Raw genomic sequence first — 24,235 nt, forward strand, 5'->3', positions numbered from 1 at the left:
TAGGTTTTATAGGGCCACTCTCATCATTATTGATACAGTCATGATTTTATTTTGCTTCAGTGACTACATACTACAGTAGTGTAATTACAGGATGTATGTGACCTGGGACAACTGGGAGATCCTGGAAAAACCCAGGAATTTTTTCATCTGGGAGAAAACTGGGAAAAACCCAGGAATTTTTTAGAATTCTGGGAATTTGTCATTATTTTAGTTTTCAGTTAAATTTTTGTGAATTTGACTGCTAAGAACCAATACTCAAACAATGGATGTTACTGTACCTCATTACTAGAGAATAATACTGCAGCAATAAAACACAGACGAGAGGAAAAAACCAAAATAAAACTTAAGTTGCAAAGGCAATGTGCCATATACAATGACAAAATACAGTGCTTATACAAGTGTCTACCAACAGCAAAATGTGTCAAAGGTTTTAGAAAGACTATGTAATACTTCATAACAAGAAATTGCCTCTGATGAGCGTGACGTCACAACTGTTTACATTAGATTCATTTAAGCAGTTGTGAGCGAGCTCATGCTCATGCGCAGTAGGGTCACATATGGGTTGTACCTTCTGCCATTTATGGCTACAAAAGTTAGGCTGTTAGCTGTATAAGCAGCAAACAGCCAGATGCTACCCAGAAAATTTTTACTGCTGTGCCCAAGCTGCCAGATTTAGGCGTGTGCAACAGTTCCAGATCTAGGGGGTTGGGGGGCAAACTGGTGTATCTACCCTGGGCGGCAATGTCAGGGGAGAGGGGAGGGGGAGGGGCACGTGCTAAATTCATATTCTTGAGGAAAAAGCCTTGTTTCACAAAGCGCCTAGCATCCAGCGCACATTGGTTTATCGATTATTCATGTGGTATTGAAATGCATCCTTGTTGGTTTTAGAACATTTTTAACACATTCTGAGTTGATTTGTGAATGAATCGTAAGTTGATGATTGGATTCGTACATAGTGTACGTGGTGTCTCTGCAAGGGAAATGCTGTCGCATCTAGAATTAAACTTTTCTGCAGACAAACGGGGACGGTGCTATACGAGCTGAGTGGAATAAAGCCAAACGGGTGAATGCCAATTGCTGTTTATATGGTTGACTCGTTTTGCGAATGATCATTGTTGTTATAATTACTAGTGAAATCCATAGATTCAGGCTACTAGAGCAGAAATTAACGAGTAACAGGAATAACATATAAGAAAGATTACATATTATATTCTCGGTGTATCCAAGAAAGTCAAATTTTGACAGAAAATTTTTGCCTGATTGCTACACTATTGAGGGCCAGTTGTACAGTCCCTGATTAGCTGCCGCTTAAGTTCTATTCTCAGAATAGCGTCGAAAAGGAGCTGTATGAACTCTTAATAACGCCTAAGCAGAGAATAAACGCGGGACAACTAAATGAGTGATTGTGGCAGGGTTAGTGAAGTTAATCAGAGAATAAGTTTTGTCACTGGCAGGAATAATTACAGAATTGGTGATGACAAGATTGTTTATTAGAATGAGGAAGGCGAAGAAATGGAGACATCACACAAACTATGGAAGAATATGAGATTCAAAATTTGTATAAAAATTCCGTACTGAGAAGTTGAAGTGCATGAATGAAATGTGAAACTATTTCCTAACATAAAGCTTTTTGCTTGTAGTAGGCTAATAGGCATTTGATATTGGTACTTCGTGAATTATATTCCGACATGTTTAAAAACGACCATTTGTGCTAAAACAGTCTCATTCATTTAGCTTGTGTTACACTTACTGCAATATTAGGCAGGCCTATATCATTTTATCTAGCAGAGAGTGAGAAAATACACATAATCAGATTGAGAAACCACACCAGTCTTGGGTACTGTTTTTATTAGTTAGTTAGTTAGTTATATTACTTGTTCCCTGAACACGATTCTTTCGTAATGATGTGGAACGTGTCAAAGTACACAAGATTCATTTATCCCAAATAATCATTGTTAGTCTTATATACGGTACAATTGTTAATGCTTACTGTATTTCTTTGGCCTATGTCTAAAAATTCATCTATGGAGTAGAAGGAGTTGTCATTCAGGAATTCCCTTAACTTACTTTTGAATGCCGATTGCTTGTCTGTCAGACTTTTGATATTGTTTGGCAATTGACCAAAAATCTTTGTGGCAGTATAATTCACCCCCTTTTGTGCCAATGTCAAATTCAATGAACAGTAGTGAAGGTCACCCTGTCTCCTAGTATTGTAGCTGTGGACTGTGCTATTAATTCTGAAGTGATCTGGGTTACTAACAACAAATTTCATTAGGCTGTATATATATTGTGAAGCTACTGGCAATATCCCTAATTCTTTAAATAATTGTCTACAAGATGATTTATTAACAGCTGTTTCAGTATTAGACAATGACATTTTGTTTTTTCATGTAGCAAAACGTTTGATAAACTTTGATGAGGTAATAGATTCCTTCACAGAAAGGAAAGCATGTCATGTAAAGCTGTAGCAACATTAGAGAGAAAAAAATTCCAAGACTGAAGGATTGAAGAAATGTGTACTGACGTGCTTGTCTCTTGTCTTTACTGATTTTATGTATCCTATATTTAATATTATGTCACACAAAACAGAAGTTATTAGCTAATCGACAATAAAGAGTGCAAATTTTCGGAAGAGTTCTTGTCCTCCCAGTTACAAAAATTCCCATCCAGTATTAATTGCAAGTTTTTCTTAAGAGATGTCAAACTAGCCGACTGGGAGCAGGAGAGGCACTACAGGGCAGTTTAATTGCCACTGTCCTGAACATAGTTTGATGGCATCCATTACAAAATATTACACGTTTGAATTCCACAGAGAGAAATACGGTGACGTGTGATATATGAATGCTGTGTGAAGAGAAGTGGACCACTTAAGACCAAATAACATGTCTAACATTTCCTCAAACACGTATGTTTTATGTATGAGACTCTTCAGAAAGATGTGCGCTACAAAATGAACATCTTTTTGAAAAACTGGTTTTTTCATTTTTTTGTATTCTACGTATATTGGTGGGGAGGCTTGCTTGCCTCAACGACACAGATAGCCATACTGTAGGTGCAACCACAGCAGAGGGGTATTGTTGAGAGGCCAGACAAACGTATGGTTCCTGAAGAGGGGCAGCAGCCTTTTCAGTAGTTGCAGGGACAACAGTCTGGATGATTGACTGATCTGGCCCTGTAACACTAACCAAAACGGCCTTGCTGTTGTGGTACTGCAAATGGCTAAAAGCAAGGGGAAACTACAGCCATAATTTTTCCCGAGGGTATGCAGCTTTACTTTATGATTAAATGATGATTGCGTCCTCTTGCGTAAAATATTCCATAGGTAAAATAGTCCCCCATTCGGATCTCCGGGCAGGGACTAATCAAGAGGACGTCGTTATCAAGAGAAAGAAAACTGGCGTTCTACGGATCGGAGCTTGGAATGTCAGATCCCTTAATTGGGCAGGAAGGTTAGAAAATCTAAAAAGGGAAATGGATAGGTTAAAGTTAGATATAGTGAGAATTAGTGAAGTTCGGTGGCAGGAGGAACAAGACTTTTGGTCAGGTGAATACAGGATTATAAATACAAAATCAAACAGTGGTAATGCATGAGTAGGTTTAATAATGAATAAAAAAATAGGAATGCGGGTAAGCTACTACAAACAGCGTAGTGAGCGCATTATTGTGGCCAAGGTAGATACAAAGCCCACGCCTACTACAGTAGTGCAAGTTTATATGCCAACTAGCTCTGCAGATGATATAGAAATTGATGAAATGTATGATGAGATAAAAAAAATTATTCAGGTAGTGAAGGGAGACGAAAATTTAATAGTCATGGGTGACTGGAATTCGACTGTAGGAAGAGGAACGTAGTATGTGAATATGGATTGGGGCAAAGAAATGAAAGAGGAAGCCGCTTGGTAGAATTTTGCACAGAGCATAACTTAATCATAGCTAACACTTGGTTTAAGAATCATGAAAGAAGGTTGTATACATGGAAGAAACCTGGAGATACTAAAAGGTTTCAGATAGATTATATAATGGTAAGACAGAGATTTGGGAACCAGATTTTCAATTGTAAGACATTTCCAGGGGCAGATGTGGACTCTGACCACAATCTATTGGTTATGACCTGTAGATTAAAACTGAAGACATTGCAAAAAGGTGGGAATTTAAGGAGATGGCACCTGGATAAACTAAAAGAACCAGAGGTTGTACAGAGTTTCAGGGAGAGCATAAGGGAACAATTGACAGGAATGGGGGAAAGAAATACAGTAGAAGAAGAATGCGTAGCTCTGAGGGATGAAGTAGTGAAGGCAGCAGAGGATCAAGTAGGTATAAAGACGAGGGCAAGTAGAAACCCTTGGGTAACAGAACACATACTGAATTTAATTGATGAACAGAGAAAATACAAAAAATGCAGTTAGTGAAGAAGGCAAAAAGGAATACAAATGTCTCAAAAATGAGATCGACAGGAAGTACGGAATAGCTAATCAGGGATGCCTAGAGGACAAATGTAAAGATATAGAGGCTTATCTCATGAGGGGTAAGATAGATATTGCCTATAGGAAAATTAAAAAGACCTTTGGAGAAAAGAGAACCACTTGTATGAATATCAAGAGCTCAGATGGAAACCCAATTCTAAGCAAAGAAGGGAAAGCAGAAAGGTGGAAGGAGTATATAGAGGGTCTATACATGGACGATGTTCTTGAGGACAATATTATGGAAATGGAGGAGGTGGATGAAGATGAAATGGGAGATACGATACTGCGTGAAGATTTTGACAGAGCACTGAAAGACTTAAGTCGAAACAAGGCCCCGGGAGTAGGCAACATTCCATTAGAACTACTGACAGCCTTGGAAGAGCCAGTCCTGACAAAACTCTACCATCTGGTGAGCAAGATGTATGAGACAGGCGAAATTCCCTCAGACTTCAAGCAGAATATAGTAATTCCAATCCCAAAGATTACCGAACTATCAGTTTAATAAGTCACAGCTGCAAAATACTAATGCGAATTTTTTACAGATGAGTCAAGGGACATGAAAGGGAAACAGTGGTTGGGAAAGGAGTGAGACAGGGTTGTAGCCTCTCCCCGTTGCTGTTCAATCTGTATATTGAGCAAGCAGTAAAGGAAACAAAAGAAAAGGTTGGAATAGGTATTAAAATTCATGGAGAAGAAATAAAAACTCCGAGGTTCGCTAATGACATTGTATTTCTGTCAGAGACACCAAAGGAATTGGAAGAGCAGTTGAATGGAATGGACAGTGTCTTGAAAGGGGGGTATAAGATGAACATCAACAAAAGCAAATCGAGGATAATGGAATGTAGTCGAATTAAGTCGGGTGATGCTGAAGGAATTAGATTAGGAAATGAGACACTTAAAGTAGTAAATGAGTTTTGCTATTTGGGGAGCAAAATAACTGATGACAGTCGAAGTAGAGAGGATATAAAATGTAGACTGGCAGTGGCAAGGAAAGCGTTTCTGAAGAAGAGAAATTTGTTAACATCGAGTATTGATTTAAGTGTCTGGAAGTCGTTTCTGAAGGTATTTGTATGGAGTGTAGCCACGTGTGGAATAAACATGGACAATAAATAGTTTAGACAGGAATAGAATAGAAGCTTTCAAAATGTGGTGCTACAGAAGACTGCTGAAGATTAGATGAGTAGATCACATAACTAATGAGGAGGTATTGAGTAGAATTAGGGAGAAGAGCTGTTTGTGGCGCAACTTGACCAGAAGAAGGGATCGTTTGGTAGGACATGTTCTGAGGCATCAAGGGATCACCAATTTGGTACTGGATGGCAGCATGGAGGGTAAAAATTGTAGAGGGAGACCAAGAGCTGAATACAGTAGACAGATTCAGAAGGATGTAGGCTGCAGTAGGCACTGGGAGATGAAGCTTGCACAGGATAGTGTAGCATGGCGAGCTGCATCAAACCAGTCTCAGGACTGAAGACCACAACAACAACAACAACATCAAATGCTTTGGGGCGAAATGGTGGTGCAGGGGGGTCGTCTGTATATAGAATTGCTCCAATTCGGAAATATCGTAGATCCGGGGTTTATGCATAGAGCAGTCTGAGTTGTAGTAGGGAGGTGGGTAGCCTCCACCGGATCCCATGTTTACGTTTAGTGATTTTGCATTTTCCTTTTTGTTTATTGCTCTCATGTCAGATGAAAACAAAACTGATTTCTGTGGCCGGGAGCTATCAAGTGAATTAAAATACATTCACATAATTACTGAAGGCTAAAATATGTTGTTAGTTTCAGATTTTATTTTATTTCCACCTTTCTGACAGTCAGTCATTAATTGCCTTGCAGAACAATGAAGGTATTTTTGTCGGTATGCTAAAGAAATTTTGCTTTTATTATTCTTTCCACTGAAGCAATCAATTTATTTGAAATTTTAATTCCACACTATTGGCTACTTTCAACTGTTCACTGTTTTTCAAGTGCATGTTTTCATCTTCTAGCAGGTATGGCATTATACCATAATAAAGATCCATACATGAAATAATACAGTACTGGTACTCCAAGAAAATTTGTCAGAATCTGGACATACAGATGTGCATTTTATGCCGAATTATGCATTTTAGTATGGTTCGCAAAATTTTGATGCTCTTTGAGTATCCTCCAATGTCTTGTTTCTTTTATGACATAATGTAAGGTCTTTTAATGTTTTACATGTACGATCATAAGGGCTTCCTGTGTCATCATAGCTGCACAAGTGCGGTGACATCTGTTACCTAGGTCTCTCTGGCAAGTGCTGAAATGAACGTATTTCTAACATTTTGCGGGAAAATATTGTGAATGGTTGTTTGAAAAGTGTTACCTTCAAAGTAAATTTCCTCTTACACAATTGCCAAAATGTATGATGAATTTCTTAAGTCACAGAGGGTGTGACTCTCATTTAAAAATCAACTCCTGGGGAAGACCATGTAGAATAATTTTGAACCCAGAAGATCAGACATTTATGATGTTGCTAGAAAATTTTACTGGCACATTTGTGTGCTGTATCTTACAGTGTAACACAAGCAAAGATCAACATTATTTGTGAAAGATTAGCTTCTCTTGCAGCTTATTAGTCTTAGAGACCAATACTATACGTGAAAGTTTTTTTCTTGTAGCAACACTATGTATATTAATTTAAACCATTAACTTTTCCTGTTTCTGTGTTCACACTACTTAACAGTGATGTTGCAATTGGCTGTCTACCTCACGTGTTCTATGCTCTGAATACCCACTGTCATCAGCTGGCGAGATCATGTAACATGAGCTATGACTGGCTTACAAAAGCACATCGCAGTCTCAATTTCAATGTCTCGGAAAGTAACATGCGGTGTTTGGTGGAATTCGAATTTATACTTTTGTAATACAAAAATAGGCAGTGTAGATGTTGCTGCACATTGTAGATCTTTTGATAACATATTTTTTCCTGAGTTTCGTTTTCTAAAGTGCTGGGAAATTCTACGCAGATGCATAAAACCATAACCATTAAAAGGATTGATAAGTTTTACAGTTCTGAGGAAAAGTATATTGTCGCTTAACACAGAAAAGGTGTATTTTCACCCAGGAGAAAGTGTATTTTTAACCAGAAAATCTGGGAGGAAAAGTATTGTTTGCCATGTAAGCGTGTTTCCAATTATCAGGGAATGTCAGCAGCATTGAAAGTATTGAGGAATGAAATAACCAGAAACCTACCCCCTCATGTTCGAAATTTTATGGTGAATCAAAAGAATATGTAGTAGTTCATCACATAAGCTAGCCTACATTTCTTTGACTCATTTCTACTGTTGTTATAATTTTTGAGCGCATGGCAACAGAAAATAATAACCTATGTACACTCCTGGAAATTGAAATAAGAACACCATGAATTCATTGTCCCAGGAAGGGGAAACTTTATTGACACATTCCTGGGGTCAGATACATCACATGATCACACTGACAGAACCACAGGCACATAGACACAGGCAACAGAGCATGCACAATGTCGGCACTAGTACAGTGTATATCCACCTTTCGCAGCAATGAAGGCTGCTATTCTCCCATGGAGACGATCGTAGAGATGCTGGATGTAGTCCTGTGGAACGGCTTGCCATGCCATTTCCACCTGGCACCTCAGTTGGATCAGCGTTCGTGCTGGACGTGCAGACCGCGTGAGACGACGCTTCATCCAGTCCCAAACATGCTCAATGGGGGACACATCCGGAGATCTTGCTGGCCAGGGTAGTTGACTTACACCTTTTAGAGCACGTTGGGTGCACGGGATACATGCGGACGTGCATTGTCCTGTTGGAACAGCAAGTTCCCTTGCCGGTCTAGGAATGGTAGAACGATGGGTTCGATGACGGTTTGGATGTACCGTGCACTATTCAGTGTCCCCTCAATGATCACCAGACGTGTACGGCCAGTGTAGGAGATCGCTCCCCACACCATGATGCCGGGTGTTGGCCCTGTGTGCCTCAGTCGTATGCAGTCCTGATTGTGGCGCTCACCTGCACGGCGCCAAACACGCATACGACCATCATTGGCACCAAGGCAGAAGCGACTCTCATCGCTGAAGACTACACGTCTTCATTTGTCCCTCCATTCACGCCTGTCGCGACACCACTGGAGGCGGGCTGCACGATGTTGGGGCGTGAGCGGAAGACGGCCTAACGGTGTGCGGGACCGTAGCCCAGCTTCATGGAGACGGTTGCGAATGGTCCTCGCCGATACCCCAGGAGCAACAGTGTCCGTAATTTGCTGGGAAGTGGCGGTGCGGTCCCCTACGGCACTGCGTAGGATCCTACGGTCTTGGCGTGCATCCGTGCGTCACTGCGGCCCGGTCCCAGGTCGATGGGCACGTGCACCTTCCGCCGACCACTGGCGACAACATCGATGTACTGTGGAGACCTCACGCCCCACGTGTTGAGCAATTCGGCGGTACGTCCACCCGGCCTCCCGCATGCCCACTATACGCCCTCGCTCAAAGTCCGTCAACTACACATACGGTTCACGTCCACGCTGTCGCGGCATGCTACCAGTGTTAAAGACTGCGATGGAGCTCTGTATGCCACGGCAAACTGGCTGACACTGACGGCGGCGGTGCACAAATGCTGCGCAGCTAGCGTCATTCGACGGCCAACTCCGCGGTTCCTGGTGTGTCCGCTGTGCCGTGCGTGCGATCATTGCTTGTACAGCCCTCTCGCAGTGTCCGGAGCAAGTATGGTGGGTCTGACACACCGGTGTCAATGTGTTCTTTTTCCATTTCCAGGAGTGTGTTTTACATGTACAGGTATGATTTTAAAGTGTCTTAGAATCAAGCCATTTCTTCCTTCATTTTTTCTGACTCACTGTTGCAAATATCGTGTGTGTTTGCTTGGGCTGCATCCTGGTTAAAAATACATTGTCTCTTGTATAAGCAGCTCTTCAGTTTGTTTTCATCTATTAGTCTGGCTATTCTCAAGATTCAGTTTATATTTAAGGTTCCTTTGTTATTTAGTAATAGTGTTTGTGTGTTTTGTAGGATTCTAAGGCCCTCTGATTGCTCAGTTGCACTTTGATACTTCTCTTCCATATTAAAGTGCCCAGCTCACTTGACAGTGTGATCATGAGGACTGGAACTTCCAAGTCTGGTAGTTGTTTAAACCAAATCCAGAAGCATTCATTTCCACCTTATGAAATTTAGACCACTATCTTAAGAAAGTTCCTTAATTCATGCCGCTCTTCTGGAATACGGATTGCTTTTGCAGCTTTCTAAATGAGGTATAGATGCCAATAGTTGATGACAATAGTTGCTCCACCTTATCTATCATTTGGGTCCAAAAATCCTCTTCTACATTCAGAACTGTATCCCATTTTGAGTGCAACCCCAGGGTCCTCACATAGTGCTAGCAGTCAAGTCAGTTAGATCAAGACTTAAGTGATATTGTTTCTCTTTCACCCATCGTTTTATTTGACTTGGGAAAGATGGAACCCTCTCTGTCCTAACTACATGAGGTAGGTAAATATATTGGCAGGTTTTCTTCCCTTGCTGTTGCCACCACTACCACTACCTCTACCTCTACCTCTACCTCTACCTCTACCCCCCCCCCCCCCCCCCTGCTGCCACTGTCTTTGTCGTATCTTGTCAAGATAATTACTGAAATAAAATAATAAAATAATAAGTAAACAATATCTATACTCACATTGCATTATTTCCCCCAGTTCAAAACTGAATTATGTATTCTTATGCCAAAATCATTAACAAGGTGCCTAGAAATATAAGAGAGAAATTGAGGAATCCCCAGATATTTAAACAAATGTCCACCTTAGAGATGGACCAACTTGTTCATCTTTGGGAATTAATTCATTGGTGATTGTTCCTTTTGGGAACAGTTCATTTTTACACATTCTTTTTGTATCTAATTCAGCAAGCTACATGTATTTTAGGTAAATTTCCAGAAAAAAAACAAGTGTGCACGAAGTATTACTTCTACATGTTAAGTTCATTGATCCCACCAGGACTGGGTGGACCACATCACACAAGTAATCCATCATACCACTGACTTATCTATCCAATAGTCTACAGGTCATCTTAGGAGGCAACCTCTACCTTGGTGGTCTGAGGAGTGCTTTTTAGTGATCCAGGACAGGCATGCAGCTCTTTGACGATTTAAATACCACCCAACTCCAGACAGCCTCACAGCCAAGGCTTGAAGCGTAATTAAGGAGAGTAGGAAAGGTCGTGGAAAATGTTCCTAGACTCTGTCAACCATTCCACTTGTTCTACATAAGTATGGGAAACCATCTGGAGGATTTCCAGTAAACACAGGCGTTTACCAATAGCAGCAGTCTCCAAACGATGCTCAGAGACATTGCTGAGATGCTGCCAGAGTATTTTGCAAAGCTACTACCCATTCCAACCAGTATTTGGTGTTCCGTCACTACTTTGCATTTGTAGCAAGGGGCAAGTTAGACTTTGGAGCCAACAGTTCTCTGGGCTCTACAACTCCCTTTTCTCCATGTGGAAGCTGGAATCGGCCCTGTGTGAGATGTGTAACACTGCACCCAGTCATGATCAAATCATGTACTGCATGCTTCGACATTTGCCCACCAGCATCAAAGAAAATCCTCATCAACTCTTTTAATTGTAAATGGCACACAGGCAACTTCCTCAACTTGTGGAGGGAGGCAATTCTGATATCTCTCAAACCAGGAAAGTTACAGGAATATCACCTTAATGAACTGTGTAGGAAAGACGTTGGAGCGAATTGTTATCCGTCATCTGGTTGTTACAGATCAGACAACTCCTTAGCCACCCTCAGTGTGGACTCCAGAGATTTAGGTCAACTGTCAACAACCTGACCCTGCTAGAGGCAACTATTCAGCAGGCTTTCCTCTGTAAACATTACTGTATCAGCAAATTCTTTAATATCAGTAAGGCATACGATAATACTTGGAGACATAGTATTCTCACACAACTCCATCAATGGGGCTTTTGTGGCCACCTTCCCGTCGTCATAAGGTCTTTCCTGTCTCAGCAGTTTTTTAGGAACCAAGCTGGTGACAGGATGTCAGATTGTTTTGAGCAGGATAATGGTGTCCCTCAGAGCTGTGTTTTAATTGTTACCTGTTTGCCATAGCCGTAAAGAGTATCACATCTATGTGAGGAGTCCTGTACAGTGCTTCTTATTTGTGGATGATTTTGTTGTTCTCTGTTCCTCCTCCAGTGTTGCAACAGCGACCTATCAGTTGCAGCTTACAGTGTGGAGGTTTGAGGAGTGTACAGCAAATATGGGTTTTCAGTTTCCTGCACATAAGTGTGTGTGTGCACGTGCGCGTGGGCATGCATGCATTTTAATCAATCTCATCGTATTTTTAATCTGCTCAACTTGTATATGAGGACACCATCTTACAGTTTAGAGACTCATTGAGGTTTTGGGCCTCATTTTTTACTACAGATTGTTGTGGTTGCCCTTCCCGAGAGACCTGAAAGCCAGAACCCTCAAGGCACTTAACATCAAAAAGTGCCTTAGCCACAGGTTGTGGGGAGCAGACAGGGAACGTCTGCTCCAGTTTTATAGGGCTTTTCATGCTTTCGCGGCTGGACTATAGTTTCATGGTGTATGGATCTGTTGAAGCTTTCTTAATTGACCATTGATGCTATCCACCATGGGGGATTCAGCTGGCCCTGAGTACTTATAGGACCAGTCCCATACCCAGTCTCTGCGCTGAGGCCAGGGAACTACTGCTCACTACCCAGCAGCAGCTCCTCATGGTGTGTCAGCCATGCAAGTTCTTTGCAGCCCCAACTTTGCCCGCATACCATACTGTTGCTCTTCCACCATTGGAACATCTTTTCTCCAACCGCCAGTAAGCTACGATGCCATTTGGAATCCGTGTGCAGTGTGTGCTGAAGTCACTTGGTGTGGAGGAAGTACAATCTTAAGTCCAGGGTTTTAACCATCTGCTGCTGTGGTTACTGGAGGGGCCCAGATTAATTTTAGATTTGGTGTAGTAAAGAAGAGATTATATACCTGCTTCTGGTTTTGATGTGATTTTTTCTGACATTTTGTCTGAGCACCACAACTGTGTAGCAGTCTTTACAGATGAGTCCATACAGGGGTCTCAGTTGGTTGCTCTTTGGATTTCCCGTATCATGTGCTATAGGTCTGACTGCCCGAAGACATTACATTTGTTCAATTCAGAATTACATGTGACCTTGCGGGCACTGAAGAAGATTAGACTTTCTTCCAGTGCTAAATGTCTTGTCTCTTCTTATTCTCTGAGTGTCTTTTGTTCTATACAGTGTTTGTAGCCAGCTGATAAAGTAGTCTAGAATATCCAGTGTGCTCTCTTCAAGGTGCAATGACTAGTTAAGGAGGTGTATTTTCCCTGGATACAAGGGCACGCGAGTATCGCAGGAATGAAAGGGTAGATGTAGAAGCCAAGGAGCCATGTTGTGATCCTTACTTATTTCAGTGTGCCATCCCCCTGCATGCTATAGCCTTGCTCTTGTGATCTTAAGTCTTGCATCAGTGGGAGGATGCGTGGCTGGAAGTGATGGACAATAAGCTCCATCTAGTAAATCCCACAGTGCAGCCGTGGCGTACCTCGACCAGCCATGTCAGCAGGTTGAGGTCCTTCTTACTCATCTTCACATAGGCCACAGCCCTCTAATGCAGGACTTCTTGCTCCGGCGAGAGGACCCTCCGTTGTTTGGAGCTTTTGGTGTACAAATCACTGAGTGTCATATTTTATTGGACTATGTTTTATTTTCTGACCAGCAGGCCACGGCTTAATTTTCAATGAATCTGCTCTGTATTTTAAGTATAGTTTAAATGAATGTGATCCAAGTTTTAAAGGTTTGTGAATTTTCCAATATTTTTCCCAAGATTTTAGGGGAATGTTGACAGTGTGACTGGCTCACCCATGTTTTTTGTAAGTGGTCAGCCAATCATATTGTGATGTAGAAGAAGGTGTAATTAGATGAATGATGAACACTAACTTCACTTGTTGTTGTTGTCCTCAGTCCTGAGACTGGTTTGATGCAGCTCTCCATGCTACTCTATCCTGTGCAAGCTTCTTCATCTCCCAGTACCTACTGCAACATACATCCTTCTGAATCTGCTTAGTGTACTCATCTCTCGGTCTCTCTCTATGATTTTTACCCTCCACGCTGCCCTCCATTGCTAAATTTGTGATCCCTTGATGCCTCAAAACATGTCCTACCAACCGATCCCTTCTAGTCAAGTTGTGCCACAAACTTCTCTTCTCCCCAATCCTATTCAATACCTCCTCATTAGTTACGTGATCTATCCACCTTATCTTCGGTAGCACCACATTTCGAAAGCTTCTATTTTCTTCTTGTCCAAACTAGTTATTGTCCATGTTTCACTGCCATACATGGCTACACTCCAAACAAATACTTTCAGAAACGACTTCCTGATACATAAATCTATATTCAATGTTAACAAATTTCTCTTCTTCAGAAACGCTTTCCTTGCCATTGCCAGTCTACATTTTATATCCTCTCTACTTCGACCATTATCAGTTATTTTACTTCCCAAATAGCAAAACTCCTCTACTACTTTAAGTGTCTCATTTCCTAATCGAATTCCCTCAGCATCACCCGATTTCACTTCACTTCACTTCACTTAACAAAGGCTTATTCAGCACTTGCACATACAAGAGCGTGGAGCGAACTGCCTCTGGCCAGAACACGTACGGTATATATACAGCTACAAAACATTTCAGCACAATGATTAATGATATTTGTGGATACTTCTAGAATGTACTTGAACCGAATATAGAAATTAAAATTGTATAGTCCAGGTGAGTTTTGAACTCACGACCCTCCATGCAACAATTTAGCACCATAACCACTACACCACAGTGCTACTCAGCTTCTTCTGCGACAATATATCCTTTGTCTTTCTTTTAGCTCCTCTTTCAATTTACTTGTGTTTTAATCTGCTGTATAGCACATTTTAGGGTTTCTTAGTTGTCTTAGTGCATAAATTCACATTTTTGATCTTTTATCTACATTTGTTTCTTTTAATTTGTGTAAGGGTGCTGATGACCTCACCGTTGAGTGTGCGCTTGCACAAATGCGTGTATGCACACACACGCATTCATTGATTACTGTATGTAGACACAATGTTTACTTTTTTTTTTTGTTAGCTGATTGCATCCTTAGAAAACATCAAATTTTTGGCTAATGTGACAGACAGCTCGATAGGCTGAACAGAAGTATGGATTACAGAATGTGTTTACAACCTGACAACTGATGTTGCTATTCACTTTCAAGGGAAGCTCATAGTCATAGCAAGTACAACATCTTCATTTTCAGTTTATTTACAGGAAATGAGATATATTTGCATTTGAATAATTAGCATGAAACAGCTGGAAGTAAACTTACACATGTCAAACCAACATTAAGTGTTTCTTTTAAAATGTGTATGTATGTAAATTAACCAAGCATCATGGTGCCATACTATCAGTCTGGCAAGTCGAGATTTCTTTGAAGGGGGGGAGGGGGCATGATTTTCGACAAGGCAGCTGATAAATTGCTTACTAATATCAGAAACTTTGTATCAGCAATGGGGGCAGCTACATAAAAATGCTGAGAGATCATCTGAAATTCTTAACTGAAAAGAAACAAGGTTTTTTCAAAACCTCGATGATATAGCACACATCATTGCTTTGAATAGCTTTCTAGTCGTAAAAGAATACCAATTTTTCATCAGTCATAAACAGAAAGAGCCCCCAAGGTTCATGCATGGAGTCAATCATCTGTTAGCTGTGAAGAGAACTGAGCTGGCACAGGTAGCCATTACCAGATGACAGTGAAATGAATAAGAAATTAAGCAATTGAATAAATTTGTACTAATGTACTTAAAATATAAATTTCACACTCGAAAGTGTTTGAAAACAAAAGAGAAATTCACTGCTAGTTCAGGGCTGATAATTTTATGCCTTTTTCGGCCATTGAACTTAATATGGAATAGGGTAGGGAAAAGTTGCCCATGAAACTCTCACTGAATGACTTTTTAGTTAAATCATTCTTTTCCATCACAACTGCGTAAAATATGACTGTTTTTAGGCAGGCATGTGTTTTGATTGAAAACATTTTGGAAAAAGATCTCTTATATTTATGTTGCAGATTATATTGATAGTTTCTGAATGGACTGCAAATTCTTATCTCAAAGAACCATCTCATGGATGCATCTTGAAAAGGTGGATGGAGAAAGCCATTTATGTATTGAAAAAGTTTGTTCCGCAATAAAGTTGCATTATGACCACAACGAGGTACTGCAATTTGTTCTGTTTGTAGTTTCCTTTCCAGTATGTAGGTTGAAATATGATCCTGTGCAGCTTCAGAAGCCAAACCACTGTATTGCAATTTCAGAATTCTTTCAAAACTTTGTGTATGGATAGCAGGTCGTTGAGAGTGATACCCTGTGTATCCCCTTACAAGAACAGAAAAATAATTCCTGGTTCCTCTCATCTGTTCTGTTGTCTTAATCTTTTGGAAAATATATATATTGAATAAAAAATGACAATAGTCACTGCACTGTATTGTGAAGCAGAACCAGTGGACCAAAATATATGATTCAAGTAGGAACCAGTCAAATCCCAGACGGATTCATCATAGTGGTATGCATATGAAAATGTCATGACAGCGAATTGCTGTTCATTCACTTCATTTGTAAGCAGTCCTAGTAAATGATAATATTATATGTTGATAACATTCAGTCATGCTGAGGGTATTTCACTGTTGCATGATGACTTACTTTTAGTTCTAACTGTTGTATGAGAGTAGAAAACCATTTATTATATGAAAATAGTATGGAGTTCCAGATATGTGTGTAAAAAGGATGTTGAAAGCTTTAGCTCAGCTTTCAAACACACATTCTTTTTTAACCAGACTGAGATACAGTTCCAACACGTAATTGATCTATGTATTTCCTACTTGGCACTTCTGTACCATGAGTAGTTTCCTTTTCCCATATGATTATGCATATTCTAGTTAGGACATGTTGTTGTCATATAATGTTGGCTGATGCTACTACTAGTTACCATATCTTTCATCTTCGGTAACTAAGTCTTCTAACCGTCACTTTATGGAATTTTATTGAATGTAAGTGAAGAAAAAAGTTATCATCTGTAGGATTACAACAGTTGTGTAACCTAGGAAGAAGCAACTCATTTATAGAAACATTTGAGTCCCGATAAAGCATAAAACTAAAAATACAAGGGACAAGTCTTGAAACTGTTTCATCATGCTTTGAAATCAAATGTTTAAGTCCTTTTGAAAAGACTTAAGTCTCCCAAAAGTTCTGTGCACCCCAGCAACCATTCAGATAACCTGCTAAAGACTTCTCCTAAGGAGTTCTGTATTCATGGACAGGGTTTCTAGAGACAGTTCAGCTGATGCGACAGAATGAAAAATACTAGGGGGCCACTCAGTAGCACCAGCAAGCTGAACTAGTGTGAATTATAGTAGTCAAAGTCGCAACTGACCATATTTCTTGGAAATGAAACAGTCAGCAGCGACTCGGAAAGCCTTTAATCTTTCATGATAGTTGTGATATGGCATTTACAAGTCAAATTAGTTTGCTTTCTAAACAGTTAGCATAGTGCCAGCTTACAGAAAGAAAAATAGAGGGTGGAAGTAAAGTTAATACAACACTAACAGGTTTTGAGTCTACATTTCTCTAAAAAAGCATAGAATTTTCATTATTTCATTCTTAAGAAAACAGCAGATAACCTTTGTCATATGCAAAGTACTGGAAACCTTAGAATTTAGCAGTAATTCATTCTGCCAAAAATTCAACAAGATGGTAACCTCATGATATCTTAATATTTTGTAACTTTAAATTTATATTTTTTGTTGCAGAAGTACGTTAATATTACCATTATTTGTGGTATAGCACAAATTTTTACACTGAACTATCTTACCAATCTTTTTGTACCTTGTTTTGTTTGCAGCTGCCAAAGTCAAACCTCGGATGGCACCTTTGATGCAGAAGACAATGAAACTTGTGAAGAGCTTCAAAAGATGATGATTCTTGTATTTAGAGAATATTTCATGGATGGTTGATCATTGTTATTTTCGTTTAGCATCTGTGAGTTTTATCGATGATTCTATTTGAGTTTTACAAAGAAAATATTCTAAATACGTTGAACCAGTGTGGAAGAGTAATGTGCTTCTGTGATGTGTTATACAAAGAAATTATGACCTCCTTCCTTTACCTCTCCACTCTTTTGACAGCAGGATGCAATCTGATCCGGACACCAATGATGTGCATATAATTTTAATCTTTTTAAATGTGAAATAATCAAAAGTAAATGACTTATGGAGAATGATATATATATTAGATATATATTTATAGGAGGAAGAAGTATGTGACTTACTGTGTTTGTGAAGCATCTGGAAAAAGCTGTGTATTGTATAGCAGGACTATTTTTCAGTTGAGTAGGTGAACTGAACTCTAAGAACAATGAATTTTGCATTTTAGCAAGTTATTTAGTTCCTATAAAAAATAGATAGCCTGCACAATTGGTATCAAGTTGTGATGTGTTCTTATTGTTAAAATTTTATTATTTTAATTTATAAAGCACCCAGATGTATTCTGTTGCTAATGGATTTATCAGTTATCTCTTTTGCTGAAACAAAAGAGTCGTTGGGTTTGTTGTTGATGACTTCTGTCAGTATCTTGCTTATGCTAAGCTATCTTTATTTGACCAATAAAATAAATATAACCATTATGTAATTTTAGTGTTGTTTAAAATAAATATACTTTTGTGATGTTTAAAATAAATATACTTTTGTGATGTTAGTACTCACAATCATCTCATGCATTGACTGAAAGTCAGGAAATGAACAGAATGGACATCTAAAAATATTACCTTGTTTTCTTCCAATGCGTGCTTGTTGAATAATTTATTTTTAATAGTCACTTCTAGGAGAGACTACCATTGTGATTGCTATTGTGTTGATAAATGGAAAGAAAAAAATGTGTGAGAAAAATAAAAGCCTCAGCCAACTGTAATTTTTAATGGTAATATCCTGTGTATGTACTCAAAAGAATGATGGCTTTTACTGGTCCCTTTAATATTGTCATATGTATACATTCTGAAATTTTCTAATGTTACAGCTGTTAGCAAAAGTAAACGGAAGAAAGTAATTTTAATTGTTGGTTAATGTAATGACCAGGAGGATAAAAACTGAGGAGACATGGCATGTCAGAACTTATTTGTTTCTCAATCAATTCATATCTTCAGATCTGCACGACCATTGGATTGCTTATTGACTGGTAAACTAAGTAAGAATGGTTAATTGGAACACCACATTGAAGGAAAAAACTCATTTTTCATATACCAGCTTGTATCCTACTATCCACTATCCTTATATCTTTTAACATTGTTCATTGTAATAGTCGCTCTAGCTGTTATAGACATTTTATTATAGTTGGAGTCTTAGTTTATGTATAAAAAAAAAGTGTACAGTAGCATTATATTTAAATTTCTGACAAAGACTGATCACTGTTCACTTTAAAGAATCATTCATGATGATAACATGTAATCAGGCAGTTGTTGCAAGTTTCAACAATACATCTGTTAGCTGTGTGGAAGGTTCTTTATAGTGCTCTGTACAGTAATCAGTCAGCTAACAATCAAGCTGAAACACCAACATTTGTGTGTAATATTTTTACATAATTTCAGATTTAATTTGTGTGAGAATCAGTGCCTTTTGGGAATATATTGGTGTCTGTGGTTAGCCCTCTTCTGTGGTCTCACACACAAAAATGGAAGTTGGTTCTTTTACTGAAGAAGATATTTTGTGCTCACAAAATGATTGAAAACGATGCTTAGTGCACCTTTAAGTGCATTAAATTTATTCTAGATTTTTTCATTGTCTTGTGTAACTGCTTACCTCATAAAAGAATGGTTTCCAGACGGTGAATACCAACCCATTAATTGAGTAGCATATTTGGTGATGTGTTAATAATTTTTTTTACAGTAGGTCAGAAGCAGTATTCCGTACTGTAACTAATGCTAACCACAAAACATGGCAGAACTAATTTTATCCTGGTTTGAGGTAATGCATTTGAACGAATGATGAGTGATTGTATTATTTGAGTGCACAATACTAAGGCCTTTAGTACTCGTGCTGATCATGTGTTTGAATATTTTCCAGTTGTGTTTGACTGAAAGAGACCAAGAAAGCAAGAACCATGGACATATTGTCATGTTAACGTAGGAAGCACCTTGCTCCATCATGACGAAACACTTACTCACTAGGTGATAAATCAAAAATATTTTGTGAAGGATCCTCAGTTCATACACATTTGCATGCACAGTATATTCAGTTTTGGCCCCATGCTTAAAAAACCGAAAGAAAAAAAAAACGAAAGAAAAGAAACGAGCCTTTTCATGTGACTGCCTCCACCTTCAAAGGGATCCCAAACAAATTTCCCAAGGTTTCATTTTACAGAACTTCCATTCTCCATGTAGTGATTTGAGGGTGTCCACTTCAACTAGGAGGAAAAGTTCCTTGAGATACGAATATAACTTTAAAACTCTGCTGTATTAGACACCTATCTAGTATCATATTTACCCGACTATAAAATGACCCTAATTATAAAATTATCCCTCTTTTTTTTCCCCCACCCCTCCCCCTCCCTTCTCTCCAAGAGACTTATTGAGATAAATTTGTTTTTAATATATTCTGACTAATCAGAATAACAACCTGTTTTATTGAGATAAAGTATCTGCCTAAAAGTTAACATTATACCTATTCTAAATTTATGGTTGTTCACATTTTGATAAAACAAGCAGGAATAAAATAAATGAAAAGAAATGGTTTGCATTAATTTCCAGGCTGTTTTTTTTCTACTTCTGCACTTATCAGACCTGTCATCTGTGGTGTCAATATTTTTAATAATAATAGTAATAATAATAATAAAATCAAACCATAAACACCAGATATTACAGCAAGCATATTATTAAAGATCCCAATACCACAACAGATAAATGCAGACTTTGCAAACAACAAATAGAAACAGCGGATGTACAATACTCGCAAATACAGAATACCCCAGAAGACATGACAATGTAGCAAAAATAATACATAAACAGCTTGCCTTACAACATAAACTTATAAAACAACACGTTCCTACATACAAGTATGCACCACAAAATGTACTGGAGATTGATGAATATAAATTATACTGGAACAGAACCATTATAACAGATAAAACAACACCACATAACAAGCGTTATAAAAAGAAGAAATTAACGCAACTAATCGAAATATCCATACCCAATACAACAAATATACAAAAGAAAACAGGAGAAAAATTTGAAAAATACATCCAACTGGCTGAGGAAGTCAAGGATATGTGGCATCAGGATAAAGTTGACATTATACCAATTATACTATCAACTACAGGAGTCATACCACACAATATCCACCAGTACATCAATGCAATACAGCTACATCCAAACTTATATATACAACTACAGAAATCCGTAATTATTGATATATGTTCAATTACCCGAAAGTTCCTAAATGCAATATAACATATACCGTACAGTTAAAAGGAAGTCACGCTTGATCAAGGTCCGCGTCACTTTCTACTTTTGACCAGACATAACGTCTGAGATAAGAAAGAAATAATAATAATAATAATTGTCATAATCATAATGGCACAGCTGTGAAATTTATGTCTTTGTTGTCACAATATTTGGCTGTTTCTTCTGAATATGTTGCAATTTCTAAAGTTGTGGTTACTTGGGAACCTAAGAACACAACTATTTGTATCTGAATTAATATCGGATTTTTTGTCTGTACTGATGTGAGAATATTACAAAGTGACTTGCTTCCAAACATATCACCTGCCCGCCGCTCTCTCATTGGCTGCGTAAAACTAGTAGCTGACACACCTCCTTTCATTCCAGTCATACATCACAGCGAGTGTCAACGACATTGTAGCACAAAAAACCTAGAAGCCACTGGCCCCTACCTAGACTTTTACTGTTTAAGCAGAAAAACCAAAGTATGCAGTATACTTTCACATGATTAACAACATAACATAATTTGTTGCGCTCTCACTGTTCCGCTCCTAGCACTGATCTAGTTCTTTCTGTAGTGCCGTGTTTGTGCAACTATGAAACATGTGTATGTGCGTGGATCTTATGGGTGCCCAATGGCGATGTCATCAGTGCTCAACAATACAAACGAATGTGGGGAGAAACTAAAATCGTTCTACACTCATGCATTCGAAATGACCACAAAGCCACTCTCTCTCATGTGCCCTGAAACCAGTTAGTAGCTATACATGAAATTAAAGCACAGAGAAAACAAAACACTGAAGAGCTAAAAGAAAAGTGCAAGGAAATGTGATGGCTGACCACTTACAAAAAATTGGGTGATCCAGCCACCATGTTGACACATTAAAAACATCTCCCTATAAAAATCATGCTAAAAATGTTGGGCGATTCACAAAACTTTAAAACTTGAACAATTTTTGTTTGAACGTTGCTTAAAATAGATGGGAGATCTGCCACAGTCTGCTGGTTGGAAAATAAAGCACAGTCCAGCAAAATGTGACACAAAGTGATCTGTACACCACAAGCACGACACTTTGGTGGCTCCTCTTACTGGAGTAAGAATCCATGTGTCATGGAGCTGTGGCCAATGTGAAGACGAGTAAGAAGGATGTTGTCCCATCGATGTGGCTGGAAAGAAGTATGCCATGGCTTAGTTGTGTGCTTTACTGCATGGAGCTTGTTGTCAGTCACCCCGTTGAAGCAGGACTTTGTACCTCAACAGTGAGGCACGATAGCGTGAAGGGGATGACACACTGAAATACCAAAGGTTCACAACATGTTTCCTTGGCTTCTCGATCCACCCTTTCAGTCCCCACCATTCCTATGTGCCCAGGTACCCAGCAGAAAGACACCTCCTTCCCTAGTCGTCCTGGATGACTATCTGCTGGGTACATACATTGGACAGAGTAAATAGCACTCAGAGAATCTGAACAGACAAGATCGCATACAAGTCTGTGTTGAAGATAGTAAATTCTTGAGGCAATTGGACCTTGAGGACAGGCAACTGAACATTGAGGACAAGATCCGGGAAAATGACAGAGCAACCAGTCAATCCCCCGTGCTTAGACCTGTCCGTAAAGACAGCAACATAAATCTGGTGCTGATACAAAATGTCTGAAAATGTAGCACTAAAAACAGAAGCAGGAGGACAACTTCTCCCGTACTGCACTAAATCTAAAATGGCGCTGGGCCTCTGCAGTAACAAGAGCAGCAGATGGTTAGATCCCTGGATCTGGGGTTGTACTTGCTCAACACCAAGAGACACCAGCATATGCTGCATGCGGATCCCATACAGCATTGTGGCTCGTAGATGGTTGGAGAAGAGGTGTTCTGGAAGCAGACAAGCAACAGTATGCTGTGCGGATGAAGTCGGAGCTGCAAGGATCCTTCATGCACCATGAGAAGCTGCTTCCAGATGGTAAGTGGCAGTTTACTGGCCTCAGCACAGAGGCTGGGTATGGGAATTGGCCCTGTAAGCACCCGTGATCAGATGAATCCCCTCATGGTGGACAGTGTCAGTGATCTTCAAATAAGAAGGCCTCACTGATCCATATAATGTTCAACCATAGTCCAGTCGCAAACACACAAAAGACATGTAAAACTGGAGGAGACATGTCCTGTCTGCTCCCCAAGACTTGGGCTAAGGTACTTGAAGAGTTGCAGTCTTTATGATTCAGGTCTCTCAGGTTGGCAACCACAGCATTTTTGAGTAAAAAATGAGGCCCACAAACTGCTCTAAGTTTCTAAAATATAGGATGGTGTCCCCCATAGACAAACCAGGAAAAATAAAAATACAACAAGAACAATTAAAATGAAGACAGACACACACTCATTTGCAGAAAACTGAAAACCCGTCATTGCAGCCCACTCCAACCTCCACATTGTAAGTTGCAATTGATGACTTGCTGTTGCAACACTGGAGGAGGAACAGAAAACAGCAAAATCATCCACAAATACGGAGCACTTTAAGAGACTCCTTGCCATAGAAGTGATACAGTTTATGGTTATCGCAAAGAGGGTAACACTTAAAACACTACCCTGCTAAAAATGAGCTGACAGCGTGTCACCATTCAGGTCTGAAAAAACTGTTGAGACAGGAAAGACTGTATGAAGATGGGGAGGTGGTCACAAAAGCTCCATTGATGCAGTTGTGCAAGAATATATAGACTCCAAGTAGTATCATATGCCTTACTGATATCGAAGAATATACCAATAAATACAGTGATGGTTGCATAGAAAATACTGCTGAATAACTGCCTCTAGCAGGGTCAGGTTGTCGACAGTGGACTGAAATCTCCATAATCCACACTGAGAGTGGCTAAGCAGTTGTCTGGCCTCTCACAACCAGAACAGATGACAGTTAACCATTCGTTTGTGGGTCTTTCCTACAAAGCTCATTAAGGCAATACTCCTGCAACTACTAGGAGATGTGTGCTACTTTCCCGGTTTCAGGAAAGGTATCAGAGCTGCCTCCCTCCACGAGTGATGAAGTTGCCTGTCTGCCATATAAAACATTGAAGGATGATTTATGTTGACGCTGCTGCGAAATATCTAAGCATGCAGTACTGGATCTGGTCATGACCTGGACAGAGCTGATTCCAGCTCCCACATGTAGAAAGGGTAGTTGTATGTTTCAGAATCATTGGGTCTAAAGTCCAACTTTCTTCTCT

The 24,235-nt window shown here is 39.4% G+C and overlaps 1 protein-coding gene across 1 annotated transcript in view; it reads left to right on the forward strand.

Annotated features, from left to right (window-relative positions):
• LOC126334639 (transcription elongation factor B polypeptide 3) overlaps nucleotides 1–18,271 on the forward strand; it is a 156,730-nt gene extending 138,459 nt beyond the window's left edge. Inside the window, exon 9 of the mRNA XM_049997078.1 lies at nucleotides 17,439–18,271. Within this exon, the coding sequence (XP_049853035.1) occupies nucleotides 17,439–17,512 (74 nt within the window). The 3' untranslated portion in view covers nucleotides 17,513–18,271. The remainder of the gene's footprint in view (nucleotides 1–17,438) is intronic.
• The last annotated feature ends 5,964 nt before the right edge of the window (nucleotides 18,272–24,235 follow it).

Source organism: Schistocerca gregaria, chromosome 2 (assembly GCF_023897955.1).
Source record: "Schistocerca gregaria isolate iqSchGreg1 chromosome 2, iqSchGreg1.2, whole genome shotgun sequence".
NCBI classification, from domain to species: domain Eukaryota; kingdom Metazoa; phylum Arthropoda; class Insecta; order Orthoptera; family Acrididae; genus Schistocerca; species Schistocerca gregaria.